Genomic DNA, 20,694 nt, shown 5'->3' with positions numbered 1-20,694 from the left:
GTTACACGGCCAAAGAAGCAGGGGATATCGTAAAACCCTCCTGGGACTTGTATTTTAGGCCGCTGATGGATTTCTGAAGGTGTTGTAGTTGACAAAGTACTTACATTTCCCACCTTCTGCTTTTTCCACAGTTCCTCCCAAGGAACCACAGGTGACGTGTCGATCAAACACCTATCCCAGAGGCTTCTACTGCAGCTGGCACCTTCAGCATCCAACGTTCATCCCAACGGACTTCGAAGTCGATGTCCAGTAAGATATTTACTAGTCTGCTTTTCCCTTTGTTTGTAACTCCATCTGTCAACTCTTGTTTCCCGCTCAACCTCAGCTTCCTTCTGCTCTCCTTTGGTTCCGTCTGTCATGTCATGCCCTCTCGTGTTCGACTGAGGCTTTGAGACACACTGAGCTCATCTGAATCAGTGATCTGTGTGGTCAGACACTGTCTGCTGAGAGCTGATTAGGCCTGTCTGACTCTGAGTGCTGGAACTCAAGGCGGTATAAGTGGACTCTCAGCCCAAAGCCCCTGTGGAATAACCCTGCACAGACTAGAGCTCCAGCTCTCTTTCTCAAGCCCTCGCTCGCCTTCTGTCCACATCTGAATGAGCAATCATGAAGTAGCTATATTTTCATTAGTCAAAGAATTGGAGAACATCTGAATCTATGCTACAATGAGAAAATGACTTCCTAAATAAAATCCTTGTAATTTGCACAAGTTCATTTTATTAATCATATATACTGTAAAAAAAAAAAAAAAAAGCTGGGTTCCACACAAATCATTTATGTTGTCACAACACAAATCTGTTAAGTTAGCATTATCCTAATATACAAATTATACAAATTTAAGTGTATTGAACCAAAAGCAATTAAGTTGTCCTCAAGAAAACTTAAGACTTGTGTTGTTTCAACTCATTTTAATTAAAGAAGCAACAAAAGTCATTTTTGAGTGTGTGTATATAGAGTACAATGAACTTGTTAGTATCACATAAAATTTACTAAATATTTAATATAACAGTACTAAATAAATTAAGCAAAAGTTTAATTCGAAGATAGAGGACCACAAGACAATAATGAGTAAATCAATAAAAAGTTCATTATAGGATGTAAAAAATATATATTTAATTATTAACATGATTAAAGTAGGGCATCACGCTGGCGCAGTGGGTAGCATGATTGCCTCACAGCAGAAAGGTCGCTGGTTCGAGCCTTGGCTGGGTCAGTTAGCATTTCTGTGTGGAGTTTGCATATTCTCCCCGTGTTCGTGTGGGTTTCCTCCTCGCGCTCCGGTTTCCCCCACAGTCCAATGACATGTGCTATAGGTGAATTGAATAAGCTAAAATTGGTCGTAATGTATGTGTGTGAATCCAAGAGTGTATGGGTGTTTCCCAGTGCTGGGTTGTGGCTGGAAGGTCATCCACTGCATAAAACATTTGCTGGATAAGTTGACGGTTCATTCCGCTGTGGCAACCCCTGATTAATCAAGAGAAGAAAAGGAAATGAATGAATCATTCTGTGTACATACTTGACAAAGCACACAAATAAAGTTTAGTTAAACAATTTATCCAACAGTATAAAATTTTACTTTATTACATTAACAGTACATTCATGTTTACTCCTTGTTTTCAACAGTTAGAGATGTCAAATAAGTGAAAAAACTAGGCTATAAAAGAAGGGATCACAAAAGAATGCATAAAACGTGAGATATTTCTACAATATGTGAAGTCCCGTACAAAAGGCTCTGCTTTATACAGCAAGGTGCAACACCCGGCTTCCAGAAGTTTATTTGGCAGTATATAAAACCGAACACTGGGATTTTAAAGCATATCAGAGGTGAGAAATGTTATGCACCAAATTTTAGTATTACAGCAAGCTTTTTTTATTTTTATTTTTAAAAATAAAGATAAAGGACCTACGAAGGACTCCATCCACTCATTAATGGGTTGTTTTTGTGAGTTGTTATACAGTACCTTTACAGCATAAACAAATGCAATGTCTTTTCACTGAGCTTATTTATTTATTATAAAGTAAACGTGCAATTATTAAAAATTGTATTTAGGAAATTCTACTTATCCATGACATTTAACATTACAATTAAAATATATATGACAGTAAAGTTGTTACATTTTACCACACCATTTTTTTTTCTCACAATATAGTACTCACAAATACTAATGTGGAAATGGTTAAACCTAAATACACCCACTGGCCACTTTTTTTAGGTACACCTTACTAGTACTGTGTTGGACCCCCTTTTGCCTTCAGAACTGCCTTAATCCTTCGTGGCACAGACTCAATAAGGTACTGGAAATATTCCTCAGAGATTTTAACATGATAGCATCATGCTGTTGCTGCAGATTTGTCGCTGCACATTCATGATGCGAATCTTCCATTCCACCACATCCCAAAAGGGCTCAATTGGATTGAGCTCTGGTGACTGTGGAGACCATTTGAGTACAGTGAACTCATTGTCATGTTCAAGTAGATCAGCAGTTTCTGAAATACTCAGACCAGGCCATTTGGCACCAGCAACCATGCCACATTCAAAATCACTTAAATAAACCTTTCTTCCCCATTCTGATGTTCGGTTTGAACTGCAGCGGATCGTCTTGACCATGTCTACATGCCTAAATACATTGAGTTGCTGCCATGTGATTGGCTGATTAGAAATTTGCGTTAACAAGCAGTTGGACAGGTGTAGCTATTAAAGTGGCCGTTGAGTGTATTTTAATATATTTCAATATTAAAATTTAAATGTTAACATTTTAGGGTATATAATCCATAATAATGGACATTTGGAGCACATGAAATGTGATGTCATATAGAGCTTATCTGAATTTAAGAACTTACAGTAATATGTACCATCACACCATGTGCACATTAGATCTTAGAAGCTACTGTATGTACGAATTTGCATGGCTGCCTGGTGGTGTAAGCTTGGCCCTGTGATGAATGAAATATTAATAACATCATGGTATATAAAAGAAGTTTATTGACCTAATTAAGAATTTTACGCGAATAGTGTAGCAGGGCAACTATCTACTAGCCCTGGCAACATCTTCATTGGCCCAACCAAAAGATAATTATATTTATTTTAGGCTTCAATAATAATATTGAATGCTAGAAATAAGGAAATAAGTAAATACTAGAAATGAGGCAAGGATTTACTTTCATGATCAAAGTTAACAGTAAATTAGCATATTCTAATCCTTTTTGAAAGGTCATCTGGCTAAGTAATAGCTGCTGAAAAAAATAGTAAAAATTAGGAATGAACGAACAAACAAACAAACAAATAAATAAAAAAAATATTTCATTTTTCACCCATTTTCCAAAATATCAAGTAAATTGTAAAAGAAAAGGCTTTTTTTGTTTTAAAATAGTTGGTGATATTAACAGCATTTTATGACATATCTACACAATATGTATTTATTTATCTATTTATTTAATTACGCTGTGAAAAAGAATCACCCACAGCACAAATTATTAGCAGGCATTTTCACAGCATGCCTGTTTTTAATTACTCCTTTAATGGATAATGTGTCAGATTTGAATACAAATTACAAATAATCACTTCTCGAAAGGAACTAATTGCACTTAAATTAGAAAATAACATTGACCTCAGATAACCTGTATTGTCAAAAAACCCTTAAAGGAGTTAATAATCCATTAAGTCTTGCAGTTTAGGTCATTATACATCATTATACAAGAGCACAATGTCACAGCTAGACATTATCTGCACGACACAAGATTGATGTTTAAAAAATAACAATATGCTGCAAGGTTTGCAAAGTTTACCCTCAATAAAGCTTCATCAGAGTCCAGTTAATGCACATGCAGAGCTGATATCAGGAGGTTTATAGGTCAGCAACAAGGCCTTTGCCCAGATGGTCCCCTAAAGGCAAGCAAATGGCAGTCCTAATTTAACATGTCTGCTGCAAAACATCAAAATGGAATAACAATAATGTTAGTTGGTTTCTTCTGGACATTATATACATTCATTTCATACTGCAGTAACTTGTGAACTTGCTGTTGAAGAAATAGTTCCCCAAGAACGTAAAATTAATCACCAAGAAAGAACCTGGGCGGCAGACTTTTTTTTTCAGCACCATAAAAGTTACATTTTTTTGATTAACTATTCTTTTGGAAAAAAATTATATGTCATGATGCAAGAGGGCTTTTGTAGATGTTTTAGATCTTTTCCTTCACTTTTTATATTTTTCCAGACATAACCAGAGGCCTTTGGAGGTCACCAGGGATACAGTTCATAAGAACAGGTGTCACGTCAAGTTTCCGGAACTTTTCTCCAGCTCTCCTTACTATGTTAATGTTACGGCAGTGAACTCGCTGGGTCGAGCTTCAACCACCATCAGCTTTGAGGAGTCTTCGATAGGTAGGATTTGTTCTATAATTTTACCATGTTGTTTGATCTTTTTTGTTTTGTTGTTGTTGTCCGGGGATTGGGATACACAAAATGTTATAGTTAATTGGAAAATATGCCTCTTCCAACTTTTTTTTATATGCACTAATTCATAAAACATTTTTTTTTTACAAAAATAAATACTAGAGACAGAAAACCAACCGTTTTATTCATTTTAAAGGTGTCATGTGGAAATCTGGATATAACTACACTGTAAAACCCAACAGTCAACTTTATCAAATGAAATGAGTGTAGTTAACTAAAAATTGACTTAAAGTTAATTCTACTTATTTTAAAAAAAGAATTTTGAACTTAGTGTTGAAGGTACCCTACTGAAAAAAACATCTTAAACCAGCCTAAGCTGGTTGGCTGGTTTTAGCTGGTTGATCAGCCTGGTTTTAGAGGGGTTTTGGCCACTTTCAGGCTGGTTTCCAGCCAATTCCAGCCTAGTCTTAGCTGGTCATTTTGGAAAATGACCAGCTAAAACCAGCTAAAACCAGCTTGACCAGCCTGGTTTAAGCTGGACATAGTTTGGTTTTAGCTGGTCATCTCCCAGCCTGACCAGCTAAGACCAGGCAGTAAATGGCTGGAAACCAGCCTGGAAGTGGCCTATGCTGGTTTAGGGTGTTTTTTTAAGTAGGGTAATGAGTTATTTAAATGTTTCATTACTTCAACTTAAATGGAATAAGCTCACAGTACTTATATAGATTAGTTTTTTAACTCCAGTGGTTTGTTGCAATCAGTTTCCTCAAATGGTTTGAGTTGCCTTAACTTATTGAGTTTTACAGTACTCAGTTGGTTTAATTTCTCTTAATTCATTGGGTTTTACTGTGCTCAAATTGGTTTGTTTACTCAAATGGATTAAGCTTACAGTACTTATTAGGATTAGTTTTTGAACGTAAATGGTTTGTTGCAATCGGTCTTCTCAAATGTTTTGAGTTACCTTAACTTTTTGAGTTTTACAGTGTAGGCATAGCTGAATAATAAGAGTTCAGTATGGAAGTGCCACAAACACTCTTATTTTCTTCATTCTCAAGTAAACCCTGTTGAAAATTTAGCCAATCGGAACGAAACACAAAATTTTGATGACCAATAAAGTATCATTATTTTGCATGCCTAATGCAGCTTTGATTAGCCACAATGCTGTCTTGTGAGATTTCAGTAGTTTTAATTTTATCTTATTTTTTTGTTGGTCTAAGATTGTATTCTACTTACTATGTATGCGGGACTTTTATTTTGAAAACATTAAAACTACACGTGAGACAAAGCAATGAAGGCTGGCCTAATAAATTATATTATATTGAATCATGACAATAATGATAAGCTCTGGACATTTTTACTCGATATTGATCCTAAGTGCCAATCACACATCAGAAATATGCAACAACAGGAATCTATAATTATCTTGATGTTAGAGATTCACCACATTTTTGGCCGCTGAAAACTATCAGTCGAAAATAGCTCATGCTGCATCACCCAGTATTGTTTAGCACAGTGTTCCTCAACCATGTTCCTGGAGGACCACTAGCACTGCATGTTCTGGATGTCTCCATTGTCTGTCACACCCATCACAGGTCATTCAGTCTCTGCTAATGAGTTGTTGAGCTGAATCAGGTGTGTTTGATTAAGGAGACAAGGAAAATGTGCACAGCTGTTGATCCTCCAGGAGCGTGATTGAGAAACACTGGTTTAGCGGACTCATTTCGTGAACAGTTCACTTTCCTGTCAGCAGTATCCGCCTTCAGTCATGGTTGGGATACTCTTTTAAAAGGGCAAGCATTAAAAACCTTAATCAAAATATATGTTGGTATTGTTCGTTATAGAAAATAATTATCGAGATTGCATTTCTTCTATATCACACAGCTCTATTTTTAGCCATACTGAAATCATTAGCATGTACTCTTTAAATGTGTCTTTTGTTAGTTTAACATGCATATTTGTCAAGCACATGTGAAGAAGGCAACAAACACATGTAAATTGCTGAGTATTTGAGTTTAATGCACATTTATGCATTGTGTCATATCGCTCAGCTCGTGCTATGATTTTTCATGATTGGAAGGATCTTTTTATGTGAAGGTTGATATTAATTCTTGCCTCTGATTTCTTGCCTCTGATTAAAAACACAAAATACAACTCTTGATGCTTCTATGTCTGTCACTTTTGTCTGGTATAATTGTAACTTAGCCTATAATTCATTCACAGTGCAACTCGGGAGTGAACTAGAGTTCTCACTCACTCCTTCTAGCTAAAATTAACCTCTCTACCACATCTACTCAATTTGTTAAAATAAATACATTTGACAATACATTGACAATCGAGTATAATTATTTTACATGTTTATTTCAGAGTACATTACGCTGTGTGTGTGTGTGTGTGTGCGCGTGCGTGCGTGCGTGTGTGTATTTGTTTGTTTTAGCGTCAAGCATTGACATGAGCCACACTGTAAAAATGTAATGACAAAAAGTCAAGACAACAAGATAACGTATTTGAATATTAATCAAGTTTCAACTTAATTTTCTTAAACATTAAGTTATACAAAGTTTAATGTGCTTGATGTAAGTTAAGATTTGATTCAACTGAAAAAAAGGTCAAAAAGAATTTTTACAGTGCACTTACAGTACCACTCACTAGAAATTATACTTTTAAATTCTCTTGAAACATGCAAGAAGGAATGCAATATCAGTTTTGCTAAAATGTAGCAACAGGTGCATATTTTTCATGAGCCAATGTGTAGTTTAACCAGCAGACTCCAGCATGCAGTCATTTACAAGTCCAACATTTGGTGAAAACACATCAAAATGCATTAACAAAAAAGTACAAGTAAGACTATATTGAAGTTATAGTACATGGGATGGGTAAATGGACCTGAATAAAGCATCTGGTATCTTACAGCAATCTTCTTTACTGGGGGAAAAATAACACTCATGCAGACAAACAAAAGTGAAGAAAATGTCTCCAGTATATTGGCTGCTGGTGTTGATGGAGTGGTTTCTGGCAACTAAATAGAAAACTTACATGCATGGATACATGTGTGCTTGATAGTCATAAAAATGCTAATGCCGCTTGGATCACTGAATTGGCAACGGAAATATTTTCCCTGTGGTTCTAGCGGATATTTTATAGGAAATTGATTTCTTTTATTTCGTTTGCATTTTGTTTATCGTTTGGGGGGAAACAATGTATGATTAGTATGCATTTCACTGACATATAGTGGAGATACTGATGAAAGTACATCAAAGAAATGCATTAATTTACACAGGAAGTACAGCATGCGGGCAAGCATATTCTGATTGCTGTTTATTTTATTTTTTACTATCAGTATACATTTTAAATGTTATAAATATTGTTACAACTTATTAGGGTTTAATGAAAGGGATTTTCAAGCATGAAATAAATAAGTAGATTTATATGTATATTTAAATGATACCAGATATTAGTATACATTTGTTGGTTCATTGGTTCAATTGTTTGGTTAAAATTCAGTTTTATTCCTTAAAAAAACATCATACATTGTTCACATAACAATAGATAATATACCAAAGGAAAATATATGTTGTTAGGATCATTTATCATAAAAAGACTTGATGACATACATCCATCGAAACCTAGTGAGGTTGTGCTTTAAAAAATACTTAAACAATAGTGTGGTATGAAAACTAAATTGTAATTTATTTTATCTAAAGAATTTTTCACTAAATTAAATTAAATTAAATTAAATTAAATTAAATTAAATTAAATTAAATTAAATTAAATTAAATTAAATTAAATTAAATTAAATTAAAATAAAATAAAATAAAATAAAATAAAATGAAAAATAAAATAAAATAAAATAATATAAAATTAAATTAAATGAAAAATTAAATTAAATGAAAAATTAAATTTAATTAAATTAAAAATGAAATAAAATGGAAAATTAAATAAAACAATAAAATAAAATAAAATGAAATGAAAAATAAAATAATATAAAATTTAATTAAATTAAATGAAGAATAAAATTAAATGAAAAATTAAATTAAATTAATTAAATGCAATAAAATGCAATAAAATAAAATAAAATGCAATAAAATAAAATAAAATAAAATAAAATACATTTTCCAGGCTAGCCCTCCCTTTTAGCTTCTTATCCTGCCCAGACGCCAAAATTAGCATCCGAATAGCTGCCATCCAAACAACATCAACAGTGTTTGAAAGTCGTAAAGAGTGTTTGGCTCAAGCCAGGTCAAGGCCTGAGCGGTAAATCCTGATCCCACTATGTGTCTGCAATGAATAGTAAAGGGAACGGAGCTCAGAAACATCTCTTTGTCCCTGTGTGGATGTGTTTGTGTGTGAGCGAAGCTAAAACCGCAGCGCAAACAGAATGATCCTTGGACGATCCGCGCTTCGAAAAGAAGAGAAAGACGCCTCTGTTGCTTTCCGCCTATTTCCCATAAACCTTAGCTCTGAAACGCTGTCCTAATGTTCAGGGGAAGCCGCTGCTCAAAAGACATCTCGAAAAAATGTCACAGTGTGGCTTCTTTAAGAGACGTGTGTGTTGTGTCAAACTGATTTTCTGCTCAGAGGGACGAGCCGGGGATCATACAAAGCAAATCTCAACACTATTCATCATCCGTCTATTTGCTAGTGGCGTTTGTCATCACCGACTCTTTCTGTTTTTGTTTTTTTGTTTTACTCAGCTCAAATACCATTAGCGACTTGACATTAAAGGCTTTTTTTGACTTCCTAACAACAGTTAAAGAAGTAGTTCATAGCAGAATGCTTTAGTGATATTTCTAATTCAGTGTATATAATTGGCTTTTTTTTTTTTTTTTTTTTTTTTGAGAACAGTCAAAACACAGAGGCTGTTTACTTAAAAGTAAACCAAAAATTATAAGTAAACTTATTGTTTTGCTTTAATATTCTTCCATTAGACACATTAAATGCAATACACAATTAAAGGCATTAAGTGATTCATTGATAGAATTTTTAATTTGATCTGATATCTACAGTATGTAGAAGGTATGTGTCTTTTTGGTAAGTACAAACATTCTCTAGAAATTATTTGAATCAGTAAAGAGTTGGCCCTAGATTAAAATGCTTTGTTTTTACCTTATTTGGAAGGGTCATGAATATTAATGAGCTTTCCTTTGATGCTTCTGCAACTTATGTCAGTTGCTGATGCTCATAAAGTGTGATGTACTCTTAAATACACATTTAAAATAATCATTATTCAGTTGTCCAAAAAATATTTGAATAAATTGAGTAGATGCCTTGTCAAATGAAAGATGTTTCAACTAAAATCTTGGTTATGTGTTGTAGATGAAACATAGGTTAAGTAATAATCAGTTTTGGATAAGTTACTCTAAAAAAGTAATAGATTTCAAATTACTGACTACTATTAGAAAATTGTAATCTGATACTAATTATTTCATGTAAAAAGTAATCAGATAATTAACTACTACTAACTACTTTTAAAAGATATAACACCTATAAAAATACAAAATAAACTGCAGCTCTTTCAGTAATTTAATATTCACTGAAAAGCATTACAATGGGTTGATCACAGCAGCTTGACATATATAAAAGACATAAAGAAAAGTTCACTCAAAACTTAACATTCATTAATCATTCCCTTGTTCCAAACCTGTTTAAAAGAAAACTGAATACCTGTAACCATTGACCTCCATAGTATGAAAAAGCACTGCAGTGTGTGGGTGTTCTGTGTTTGTCTGAAGTAATTAGTCAACCGAATTGTTTATATTCGATACAAAGTAAGCTTATTTGCATGATCAGTTCTCATCTGTATTTGATATCTGTATTTCCACTTTAAGATGTAAGCACTCTCGTCAGCAGCTATTTCAGCTTGTGATCTCCAGCAATTTAAAAGCGAACGCTCATTAACTGATGTTGCAGCAGAAAATGTGATTTAACATAAACTAAATGAACCCATTTTTATAATGCACCCCATTTTTTTGCAATTTAAGAAAATGTATTTTACTCCTCAGACCTCCATAACACACATGCCTCAGGCTTCCTTTGATATTATATTGCTTAAATTGTTTTATACCCAGCCACATATAGTAAGCATAGTCAGAATTCCATTGTAATTCAGCTGTTTTCAACTGATATGGTATTATTATTGTTGTTATTATTACTAGTAGTAGTAGTAGACAGCTTGACTAAAACAAGGCTAAACTTTGTCTGTCAGTGAAAATCTATTAGACATTTAAGAATAGCCCAAAACTAGACTAGTTATCAAATAGACGGATTAGACAGAATTTGTATGTGTAGTCATTAATTTATGTCTATTTGATGACTAGTCTATTAGATTTTTACTAACAGCCCAAATTTAACCTTGTTTCAGCCAAGATGACTATGTCTATTAGACATCTTTTAAAAAACAAAAAATGCTTGCTGGGTAGTAGTAATAGTAGTAGTAGTATAATTTTAAAAAGTAGAATTTCTTGACCAAAGTTAACAACAACAACACTTCCAGAAGACTAAGCTTCCAGTACCAAGAAAAAAAGGGACTGGTGGAATTTAGCATACATTTAACTTTTTTCATTTTCATTTTCATTTCATTTAACATTTTTGGATGAACCCTAAATCAAACCATCTACTCTAATGAGAGTTATTTTGCATAGTAGTTTGCAAACATACCTATTAAGTATACATCTCCGTTTGTGTTCCACAGATGAAATGAAATCCTGTTGACAGAATTCCTTTAAATACAATACCTCTGATAAGCCATAAGCTTACATCCATGCTTCTTTGGTCCAACAGTGAAACCTGATCCTCCTGAGAAGGTGGTGGCCAAACCTGTAGCCAACAATGCAAGAAGATTGGAGGTGACCTGGAACAGTCCCAGTACGTGGCCTGACGTGGAAACCTTCCCGCTAAAGTACTTCCTTCGCTACCGACCACTCATCCGAGACCAGTGGCAGCATGTAAGTCTGAATCTTTTCATTTTAAGCTTCTTGGCCATCTTCATCTTTCTTTTTTTTTCACGTTAAACTACCAGGAGTGTGCTAAAAACACAGTGATACCATGTCTGCATGGTGTTGTTGCAATTTTAAAATTCCATCAACGTTATAAGAGACAAGCATGTCCATTTATGTGATGATTTTTTTTTTCTTGCAAGAGGGTCAGACAATCATAGAGGAACACAGGTTGCTGCAGAGTGTGACAAGGAAGGAAAGGTTTTACCAGTAATACCAGTTCTTTAAGGTTACATTACAAAAATATTCGAAGATGCCATATATCTCATTCTAGGGCTATTCAATCTGCATCTTTAGATAGAAACACAATATTTCATAAGCACTCGAGTTTGGTAAAAAAAATTTTTTTTTTTCTTCCACAATTGTCACATCATGACAGCTGTCTATACAGTGCTGGATTCAATATTAGCCCTGGTTAAACTTGGTTTTAAACTCAACCCCAGGTATTAAGACTTGTATGGCCTAAAGGGTTAGGTCACCCCAAAATAATACTCTGTTATTAACAGTAATGGATTTAAAGCAGTTGAAAATAATCTGTTACTAACAAATAATTTTTTATCATTAATGAGTTATGAAACAAATTGCCATTTCCTCTGTTATAAGCCATTGCCATTACTGAATTCAGCATTATATAATTAATATATGGTTTGCAATTGAGCTCACTGAAGCTTTTTTCATCTGAGTGTTTTCTTTTGGACTCCCTAATGTGTGTGTGTGTGTGTGTTGCAGGGGAGTAGGGCACAACTACATAACTGATGATGATTGGCTAAGAACTCCATTGGTTCTCAGGGTGTCCATTGACTATATAATACAAACAAACATTCGCATTGTATCTATGGAATCATATCAGTTTTTATTGTTTGAGATTTGAGTAAAAATTGTAACAGGTAGCGCCAGTGCAGCTGTTTTATACCATACACACAGTGTGCTACACACTTTTTTTAAATAACAAAAAATTCTAAATGGGTTTTCAAGTACCTGTTAGAAAGTAAGTTATCAGATACATCACTGATGTTATATTAAAGGGACAGTTCACTCAAAAAAACAAAATCTGCCATTGTTTACTCTTTCTACTTATTCCAAACGTAGAGTTTTTATATTCTTCTGAACACAAAAGATATTCTAAAAGCATGTATGAAAGCAGCAGCCATTAACATACATAATTTTATTTTATTAATTTTTTATTGTATTTATTTATTTATTTATTTTATTGTTTTTATTTATTTTTATTCTTTGTAGTTTTTTATTTTATTTATTTTTATTTTATTTCTATTCTGACTATGGATGTCAATGGCTGCTGTTTTCCAGAATTAAAGAAAATCAACTAGGTTTGGAATAAGTAGAGAGCATAAATGATGACTGAATTCTAATTTCTAGATGGTTGTGCTCAACTAAACCTGGTTTCTCTCAAGGTTTTTTTTTTTTTTTTGCTTCACTTTCGTCAATTGGTGAAGTTTTATTCCTCAACACTGTTGCCACTGGCTTGCTTGGTGTGGGACTTGTGGAGCTACGCATCAATGAATTTGCTCTTCAGTGTTTGGACTTTCAGCAGTGAAAATTAAACCACACTGAACTGAACTAAACTGAACTTCAACTCTGGAAACTGGATTGACACCATTTCAACTTACTAGAACTTCTATGTTAAGCTGCTTTGGCACAATCTACATTGTAAATGTGCTATATAAACAAAGATGAATTGAATAGAATTGAACTATCCATTTAAGCAATACAAGTCCTAATATCTGGTGTTCCTTATGAGACTCATCTTATTAAATCTAATCCAAACATGTATGATTGCCACACATATCTTTTTTATTTGCCTGCTTGTTCACATACCATGGGTTTATTCACTCAACAGTGTTAGCGCATCCTACTAAGCGCTCCCTCAAAAGCGATGTAGAGCATGACGAAATAGCTTTCTCAATGAGATGCATTTTGACATATGGTAACACCCAGTGGAATTGGAAATGTGTCTCAACTTGTTGGTCAGACATCATAGTCTCACTGGTCACCTACAGTAACAAGCTCCTGCCGGTTTAAATATTTCAACAAGCCTGTCCGTGGCTCAGCATCCCTGCAAGAATAAAGCCACCTGTCGCCCCCAAAGCGAAACACACAATGCTGGCTCTGTTAGTCTTTTGTGCAGGGTTTAGAACAGTGTTGCAACCATGTCTCATTTTCTGCAAGAACACATCATCCGCTGGGGTCAAAGTGGGCCGGTGTGATTTGGTCCCATTGTTGGGTCTCTGCATGGTTCCAATTGTGTCTCTTGTGATACACGTAACGAAACCAGACATGTTCTTTGGAAACTGATTTGCTCACTAAGATATCAATCAGAGTTTCGGAGAAAGCTGAGGGATGGGAGTTTATTTCCCATAGTCTCAGCTGATATTTGCCGCTGTGAAGTCGAACCGGAGAGCGTTGCACCAGCCAAAGAAAATTTCTTAAGAAGCCCTTCGGGATTGGATTTATTCCTCTTACATATCAAGGCTAAAAGTAGATGTTGCATCATGCTTGTTTCCATTAAGCTCTTTAAGTAGATGAGCACATCTCACTCCATAATCTAGTTACTGCTCGGCGCTAAGAAAATTAAGTGTTTCCGAAATACTTCAAATTCGCTGGAGAATTTTGAAAACTGCTTGAAAACTTTAGTGTGGGGGAAACACATTATTATTAGTTTTTTTTTTTTTTTTTTTACAATAAATGTTTCTCGTTAAATGTGCACGAGAGCCTGAAGTGCGATGATCATTTGTCCACTAGAAAATGTTTGGAATTATGCAAATGTGAATATAAAGTGTAACTGGTGTACATCCTATTCCCAAACGCTCATTAAACTGGCTGCACACGCTAAGATGAAGTTTGTAGTTTTTACTGTAAATCAAGTCATGCTGAAATAACCGGATTATGAATTGCCTGCATGTAAGAACATTTCATTTTGATGCATGCAGTGCAACTGACTATATGTTTATTTAATTAAAATACACACTTTGGCATGCTTTACCATGGTGGTGGAGAAAAGAGAGAGTTAGAAATCACAGTTGATACTACTTTAATGTAAAACATATGGAGAACTGAATGATTGCAAATGTTCTGAATCGATAAACTGAAATATACACTCACCCGCTGCTTTATTAGGTACACCTTACGAGTACCGGGTTGGACTCCTTTTGCCTTCAAAACTGCTTTAATTCTTCGTGGCATAGATTCAACAAGGTACTGGAAATATTTCTCAAAGGTTTTGGTCCATATTGACATGATAGGATCACGAAATTGCTGCAGATTTTTTGGCTGCACATCCATGATGCGAATCTTCCATTTTACCTCACCCCAAAGGTGCTCTATTGGATTGAGATCTGGTGACTGTGAAGGCCATTTGAGTACAGTGAACTCATTGTCATGTTAAAGAAATCACTCTGAGATGAGTCGCGCTTTATGACATGGCGCTTTATCCTGCTGGAGGACGCCATCAGAAGATGGGAACACTGTGGTCATAAAGAGATGAACATGGTCAGCAACAATACTCAGGTAGGCTGTTGTGTTGACACAATGCTCAATTGGTAGTTATAGGCCCAAAGTGTGGCAAGAAAACATTGCATTTGCGCCCACAGAACTGCCGCTTTTGTAACCATTTGTTGTAAACCCCAGATATGGTTGTGCGTGAAAATCCCAGTAGCTCAGCAGTTTATGAAATGTTGAAGGGTAAGTAAGTTGGGTGACCTCCAAGTGGGAAGGACTTGCGCCACAAATAGGCTCGGTTAAGGTGATCTAGGTGGAGTAGACATTGATAAAACACATCAGATTACTGTGAGTTTAGGGTTAGGTGTAAACAATAATACACAATAGGGTACTGTGAGGTTGGGTTTAGGGTTTGGGTAGGTGTAGACGTTAATTAAACACATAAGGTTACTATAAGGTTGGTTTTAGGGTTGGGGTGTAGACAATAATAAAGCAAAATATAGGACTCTCTGTCATGTACAAGACATTAAATGAATAAAAAATCTATGTTTGTACAGCTCACTTGGAGCTCAAGTCCCACGCACTTGGAGCTGGCACCAATCTCCATTTATACCCTTCTATATCCTGTTGCACACCTCTCAAAAAAATGTAACATTTTGTGATGACATGGAGCACAAGATCTGTAATTGGCCACGTTGGTTTATGTGTTAAGAGTGTGGCTGGAGCTGAGAGCCGTGGAGGCAGATCGAGTCTCGAGTCCTGCAGGCAAGCTCCGGATTGCTATTATTTTTGTTTTAAGTTTACTTTAGTATCACTAATTTTAAATGTTCGCAGATTCCTGCCTTTTTCTTCCCAGAATGAGTGTGAGTTTGAACTACTGTTACAGTAGCATCGCACACATTCCCAGTTTAAACTCAAAACACTGGGAAAGAAGCTCAACACAGTTAAATTAAAAAATCACACTACCTGCTAGTGTTTTAAGAGTTATTGCAGAACAGTACAGACAGAATACGGAATTATAAATGCTCACAGTGACATCGGCTACATGCAGGGGATGCATCGTTTGGTACAGTAATCATTCAATGCAGAAATATAAATTGGACTTTAGACGTGACATGCGAGCAGCCACGTAACAATAGAGGACACAGCAAATTCTGTTCTTGCTTCTTCGCTTGTCGCTTTTTGTCAAAAGAAGAAACAAGATTTGTTTGTGCTTAGGTCAACCATGTCTAATTGCTGCGTGTCATCAATGTATTATATTATATAAACCCTGTCTTGTTGCGCACGCTGATGACAGTTCTCTGTAAACCAGTAGCACTCAGCTATTGGTCTAGCTCTACATTTTGAGACAATACTGTTGTGCAAGGTAACCTTAGAAAAGTAGTGCTAAAAAGTGGTACAGTGCAGTTCACTATTTTGGTACCTTTAACAGTGGAAATAAATCTGTACTGTACTCTTCGTTACCAAACCATACCATTCATTGGTCATTAGCATTCACACTGTCAGCACAAGGTGTACGCATCATTCCTAAAATTATTATTTGCTATGAGAATATGGCATTGTAGTACTGAAACATAATACCCATGGTCCTGCGAAAAGCCAGGTTTGCTTGAGATTTCTGTAGTTTTTGGCTTGCAGGTAGTTTTAAAGTCTACGGAATAGTGTCTTTAGTCCATGTTGCATTTCTATGTCATTCAAACCATTTCAGTTCATCTGGAAATGGCTTTTTTATCTTTTCTGCAATCTTTATTCTGCTCACCTGTTTGGTGACCTGTCCAGACCAAGCAGAGATTACAAAATCATTTGTGCCCTTGTATAGTTTTACAGCAAACTGTGTGCTAGTTTAAAGTTCAGAGCTTGTACACTGAGACTAATAACCATGCACACTGAATTAACTTTGACTGAGGCAATAACTAAAGGGCGTCACACACTGGATGCACTGCTCAGAGCCGCGACACAGCACACCAGACACGCACAATTGCATGTTATTTAAAATGAAACTATTCAGATGGCACTCTGTGGCAAGGCAGAAATATGAACGATGTCCTGAGTTGTGGCTGGGCGCCGCGGACAGCCGCCGACTTGCGGCGCCGGTGTGTGTACCCTGATAGAAACATATGTTTACAATTCTAAAATGCATGGTGCTGCGTGGCGCGACGCTTCATGTCGCTGAGCTGCGCTTCTGGTGTGCGACCTGCTTAAGGCAAGTTCGTTATTTCCATTTGAGGGATACGCACGTGAGGCAACGTGCTCGCACTTTCCAGCTGCACCTAGTTATGATGACAGGGTGCTTCTGTGACAGCGGAAAATGCAAATGGCTGAAGTTTAAGGAAGACAGAATGAAAAGTACACATGTTTGCAAACCCACCTAAAGTTACAAACAATGGCGCCAATTAGAGCGATCATGTGGTGAATGTTGATCTTGTGTTGAGCCTAATGAGCCTTACATCTAAAAATAGAGCAAGGGTGTTTCTTTGGTGACATCGCTTTGACTCACACTCTGAAAATGGTGGACATGAAACAACAAACTGAGGAAATGGTAATGCGCGCCTGTCAATCAATATTGGTGGGCGGGGGGACCACACTGCTACGTCAAGTTGCAGTCGATCTTGAACCGCTCCAATTGGTCCACCGTTTTTATGTTGTTAAATTGAAAAAAAATGACTGGGTGTGTTTATATCACCCCAATATGACGGTCTATACACTATACCTACACACATGTCTTTCCAAACATTTTTCACCATAGGTGCCTTTTAAACCAAATCCGTTCAGTATTATCACATCCGAAGCATTAATGTAAATGCACTGTTAGTGTTGAACAAGAGTGAAGAGTTTGGCATTTCTCTGATATTTTTGAATTGAAGTTTGTTTAACTTTGTACCTGCTTGCGAACGCCAGTAAGTTTCATGTACCATAACCTGTGGATGATGCCATACATCAGTTACAGAGCACATCTCATTCTCCCTCACACAATATCCACCTACTAAATTTCCAAAACAACTATTACTCAGTGCCCGTGTGGATCCTATTCGAGTTCCCAGAGACCGGTACTCCTCTGAAACAAACCATATCAGCCAGAACACAAGCTCATATCAGCTTGCAGCAAAGACCATATTGAGCTCCATCACGACAAGGTGGAAACCTCATCAGTCTTTCGCCGAGCCGCATTTCAGCTGCGCCTCATATGTGCACTCACGTAGTGCATCACGACGAGAGGGCTTCAGAGAGATGAAAGAGGCAGCTTCGGTGTGGGGAAGCCATTCATTCTGCTGAGGAATGAAGGGATGGCAGCTGGAACGGTCCTTGCTGAGCGATGGATGCCTCAAAGCTGCCTGGGATCTGACGGCGAAATGTGGCATGGAAACAATCAAGGGCTCGCGGCTAGCAGACGATTTCCCCGGGTTTAAGAAGTGGACTTGTTTAATAAACAGCTTTTTAATATTAAAGGGTTGTGGTCGGGCTTAAAACGAAAATCCTGTTGTTATTTATTTACCCTCATGCCGTTCTAAACGCGTAAGAGGTTTGTTTGTCTCGGGAAACACAAATGAAGATGTTTTTAATGTAATCTGAGATATTTTTGCTCCTCTATTGAATCCGCCTGTCTGTTCACTCAAGACTCGGACGCCTTAAAATGTTGGTAAAAAGATCAAAAATAAATCCATACAAATCAATACAAGTTTTCTGAAGAGACACAATCATTTAACACTGGAACTACCAGATTTTAAAAGCTAGTAAAATGGCCATTCTGACCTTTCATTTAAGATTCTATCTATCTATCTATCTATCTATCTATCTATCTATCTATCTATCTATCTATCTATCTATCTATCTATCTATCTATCTATCTATCTATCTATCTATCTATCTATCTATCTATCTATCTATCTATTTGTTTATTTACATTTACATTCAAAGCTTCTACTGTCATTTTAGTATTAGGTTCTCGTCATAAATGTTTGAAATAACGAGTTGAGGATCAAAAGACATGTGAAAGTGAAAACATAAATCGGAACGGTGATCTTAAAGTGACAGCATGCAATATTTCTGCTGCTGACTGTTTTTATGATTATAAATTAAACACCAAAGGACAAAACCACTCACTGCTCTTGACTGAAGGACTTTTTGTTTCATATTTTATTCTATTGTATTTATTTCCCTTTCCTTATTTACAGGGAAGAAAATAACTATATATATGCTGTTGAAGTCAGAGTTGTTAGCGGCCTTTTATATTTTTCCTCCAATTTCTGTTTAATGGAAGGTTTTTTTTACCCATTTCTAAACATAATAGTTTTAATAACTCATTTCTAATAACTGATTTCTTTTATCTTTGTCATGATGACTGTACATAATATTTGACTAGATATTTTTCAACATAAAAGCACTCAGCTTAAAGTGACATTTAAAGGCTTAATTAGAATAATTAGGTAAGTTATTGTATAACAGTAGTTTCGTCTGCAGACAATCCAAAAATATATATTAAACTAGTTTTAAAAATATTTAAACATGCTTTTATTCTAGCCAAAAAAAAAATCCTTGCTCTGTTAAACATCATTTGGCAAATATTTATATAAGAACTGTGATTTATATAAAATAACTGTGTGTCGTTTTGAATAATCGTGATTACAATTATGATTTTCCCATTATCGAGCAGCCCTATTCTTTATATAAAATCATCATAGCGTGATCAAGTATAAAATGATCAATACTTGTTTTTGATTAAGCGTTATTCATTTGTGTTTAAAGATTAATCAATTCTTAGAGGTTTAGAATGGCATCCATAAATGATGACTGAATTTTCATTTTGGGATGAACTAGTTAATAATGTAATTTCCAATTGTATAAACAAGTAATACATATATTTTAGTATCCCCAATGTGTCTGTGGTCCACATGATCTAAAAGGACACCTCAGACACCTTTATTATATTCTGCGAATTGCATCTTTCTTTGAGATTTGCAATCTGAACACAAAATCAATTTCTGACAAAACGGCTTTGGTCAGAGGTCTTCATTGATGGAGGACTGGAAGACGGATCAACAGGTACATTCAAAATACTGCATAGACAGCTACATAAGTACTCGATGTGTTTGAAGGAATGAGAATTATGAGTTAATTTGAGTCCATGATTGAAATTGCCTTGCATTGCCTTATCTCTTGTCTTATTTTCTAAAGGAAAGAACCAAAAATAGTCAGCCATCTGTTTTGAAATCACACATTCAAAAGAACACAGTGAACATTCTAAATTAAGGCTCATTTTGGATTCACACGCAGCTGCTTTGACACAAATAATGTTATCTTTCACATTTCACATAGATCCTTACGGGAAATGATTATACATTTAAAGGACCAGTTACCAAAAATAATTTTTAAAATGTTCCAAACTTCATTCATTTATTCACTTACTTTTTCAGCATATACAATGTAAATCGAGGTCCAAAAACAGCTCTAAACATCACTGAATGTTATTGCATGAACAAAACAAAAAACTCTCCTTTTTTTTTTGCAATTTTTCATCTATTGTGTTCCTCATAATGTAGAAATGGCATTTTGTTAAACCCCTTCTTTAAGTGACTGGTCTGAGAAATTCAATGGATCAATGTTTCTACTCAGTTGTGATTGATGGAGCTGAAATGAAGAGACATATGGTGCAGCGGAGCTTTAAAAAGCACTGACATTTAGCAGACGACTCTAAGTACAACGGAAGTATGGCATAATTATAAGAAAGATATGCATATATTCACACCCGCAGAGTGATGGTCTTTGAAACTTTTCATTGCCTCAAAGGTGTGAGGGAGAGATTATAGGATGTTTACTAAAATTGGAAGTATATCCGTGGCCTTTTTTATTGAAACCATC

General features: G+C 35.5%; 1 protein-coding gene across 1 annotated transcript in view; it reads left to right on the top strand.

The window, feature by feature from the left end:
• Positions 1-20,694, top strand: part of cntfr (ciliary neurotrophic factor receptor) — a 217,164-nt gene that overhangs the window by 132,927 nt on the left and 63,543 nt on the right. The window contains exons 3-5 of the mRNA XM_056466902.1: positions 132-249; positions 4,215-4,381; positions 11,168-11,331. Of these exons, the coding sequence (XP_056322877.1) occupies positions 132-249; positions 4,215-4,381; positions 11,168-11,331 (449 nt within the window). The remainder of the gene's footprint in view (positions 1-131; positions 250-4,214; positions 4,382-11,167; positions 11,332-20,694) is intronic.

Source organism: Danio aesculapii, chromosome 10, assembly GCF_903798145.1.
Source record: "Danio aesculapii chromosome 10, fDanAes4.1, whole genome shotgun sequence".
NCBI classification, from domain to species: Eukaryota; Metazoa; Chordata; class Actinopteri; order Cypriniformes; family Danionidae; genus Danio; species Danio aesculapii.
The sequence above is the reverse complement of the archived record's forward strand: the minus strand, read 5'-3'. Positions and strand labels throughout refer to the sequence as shown.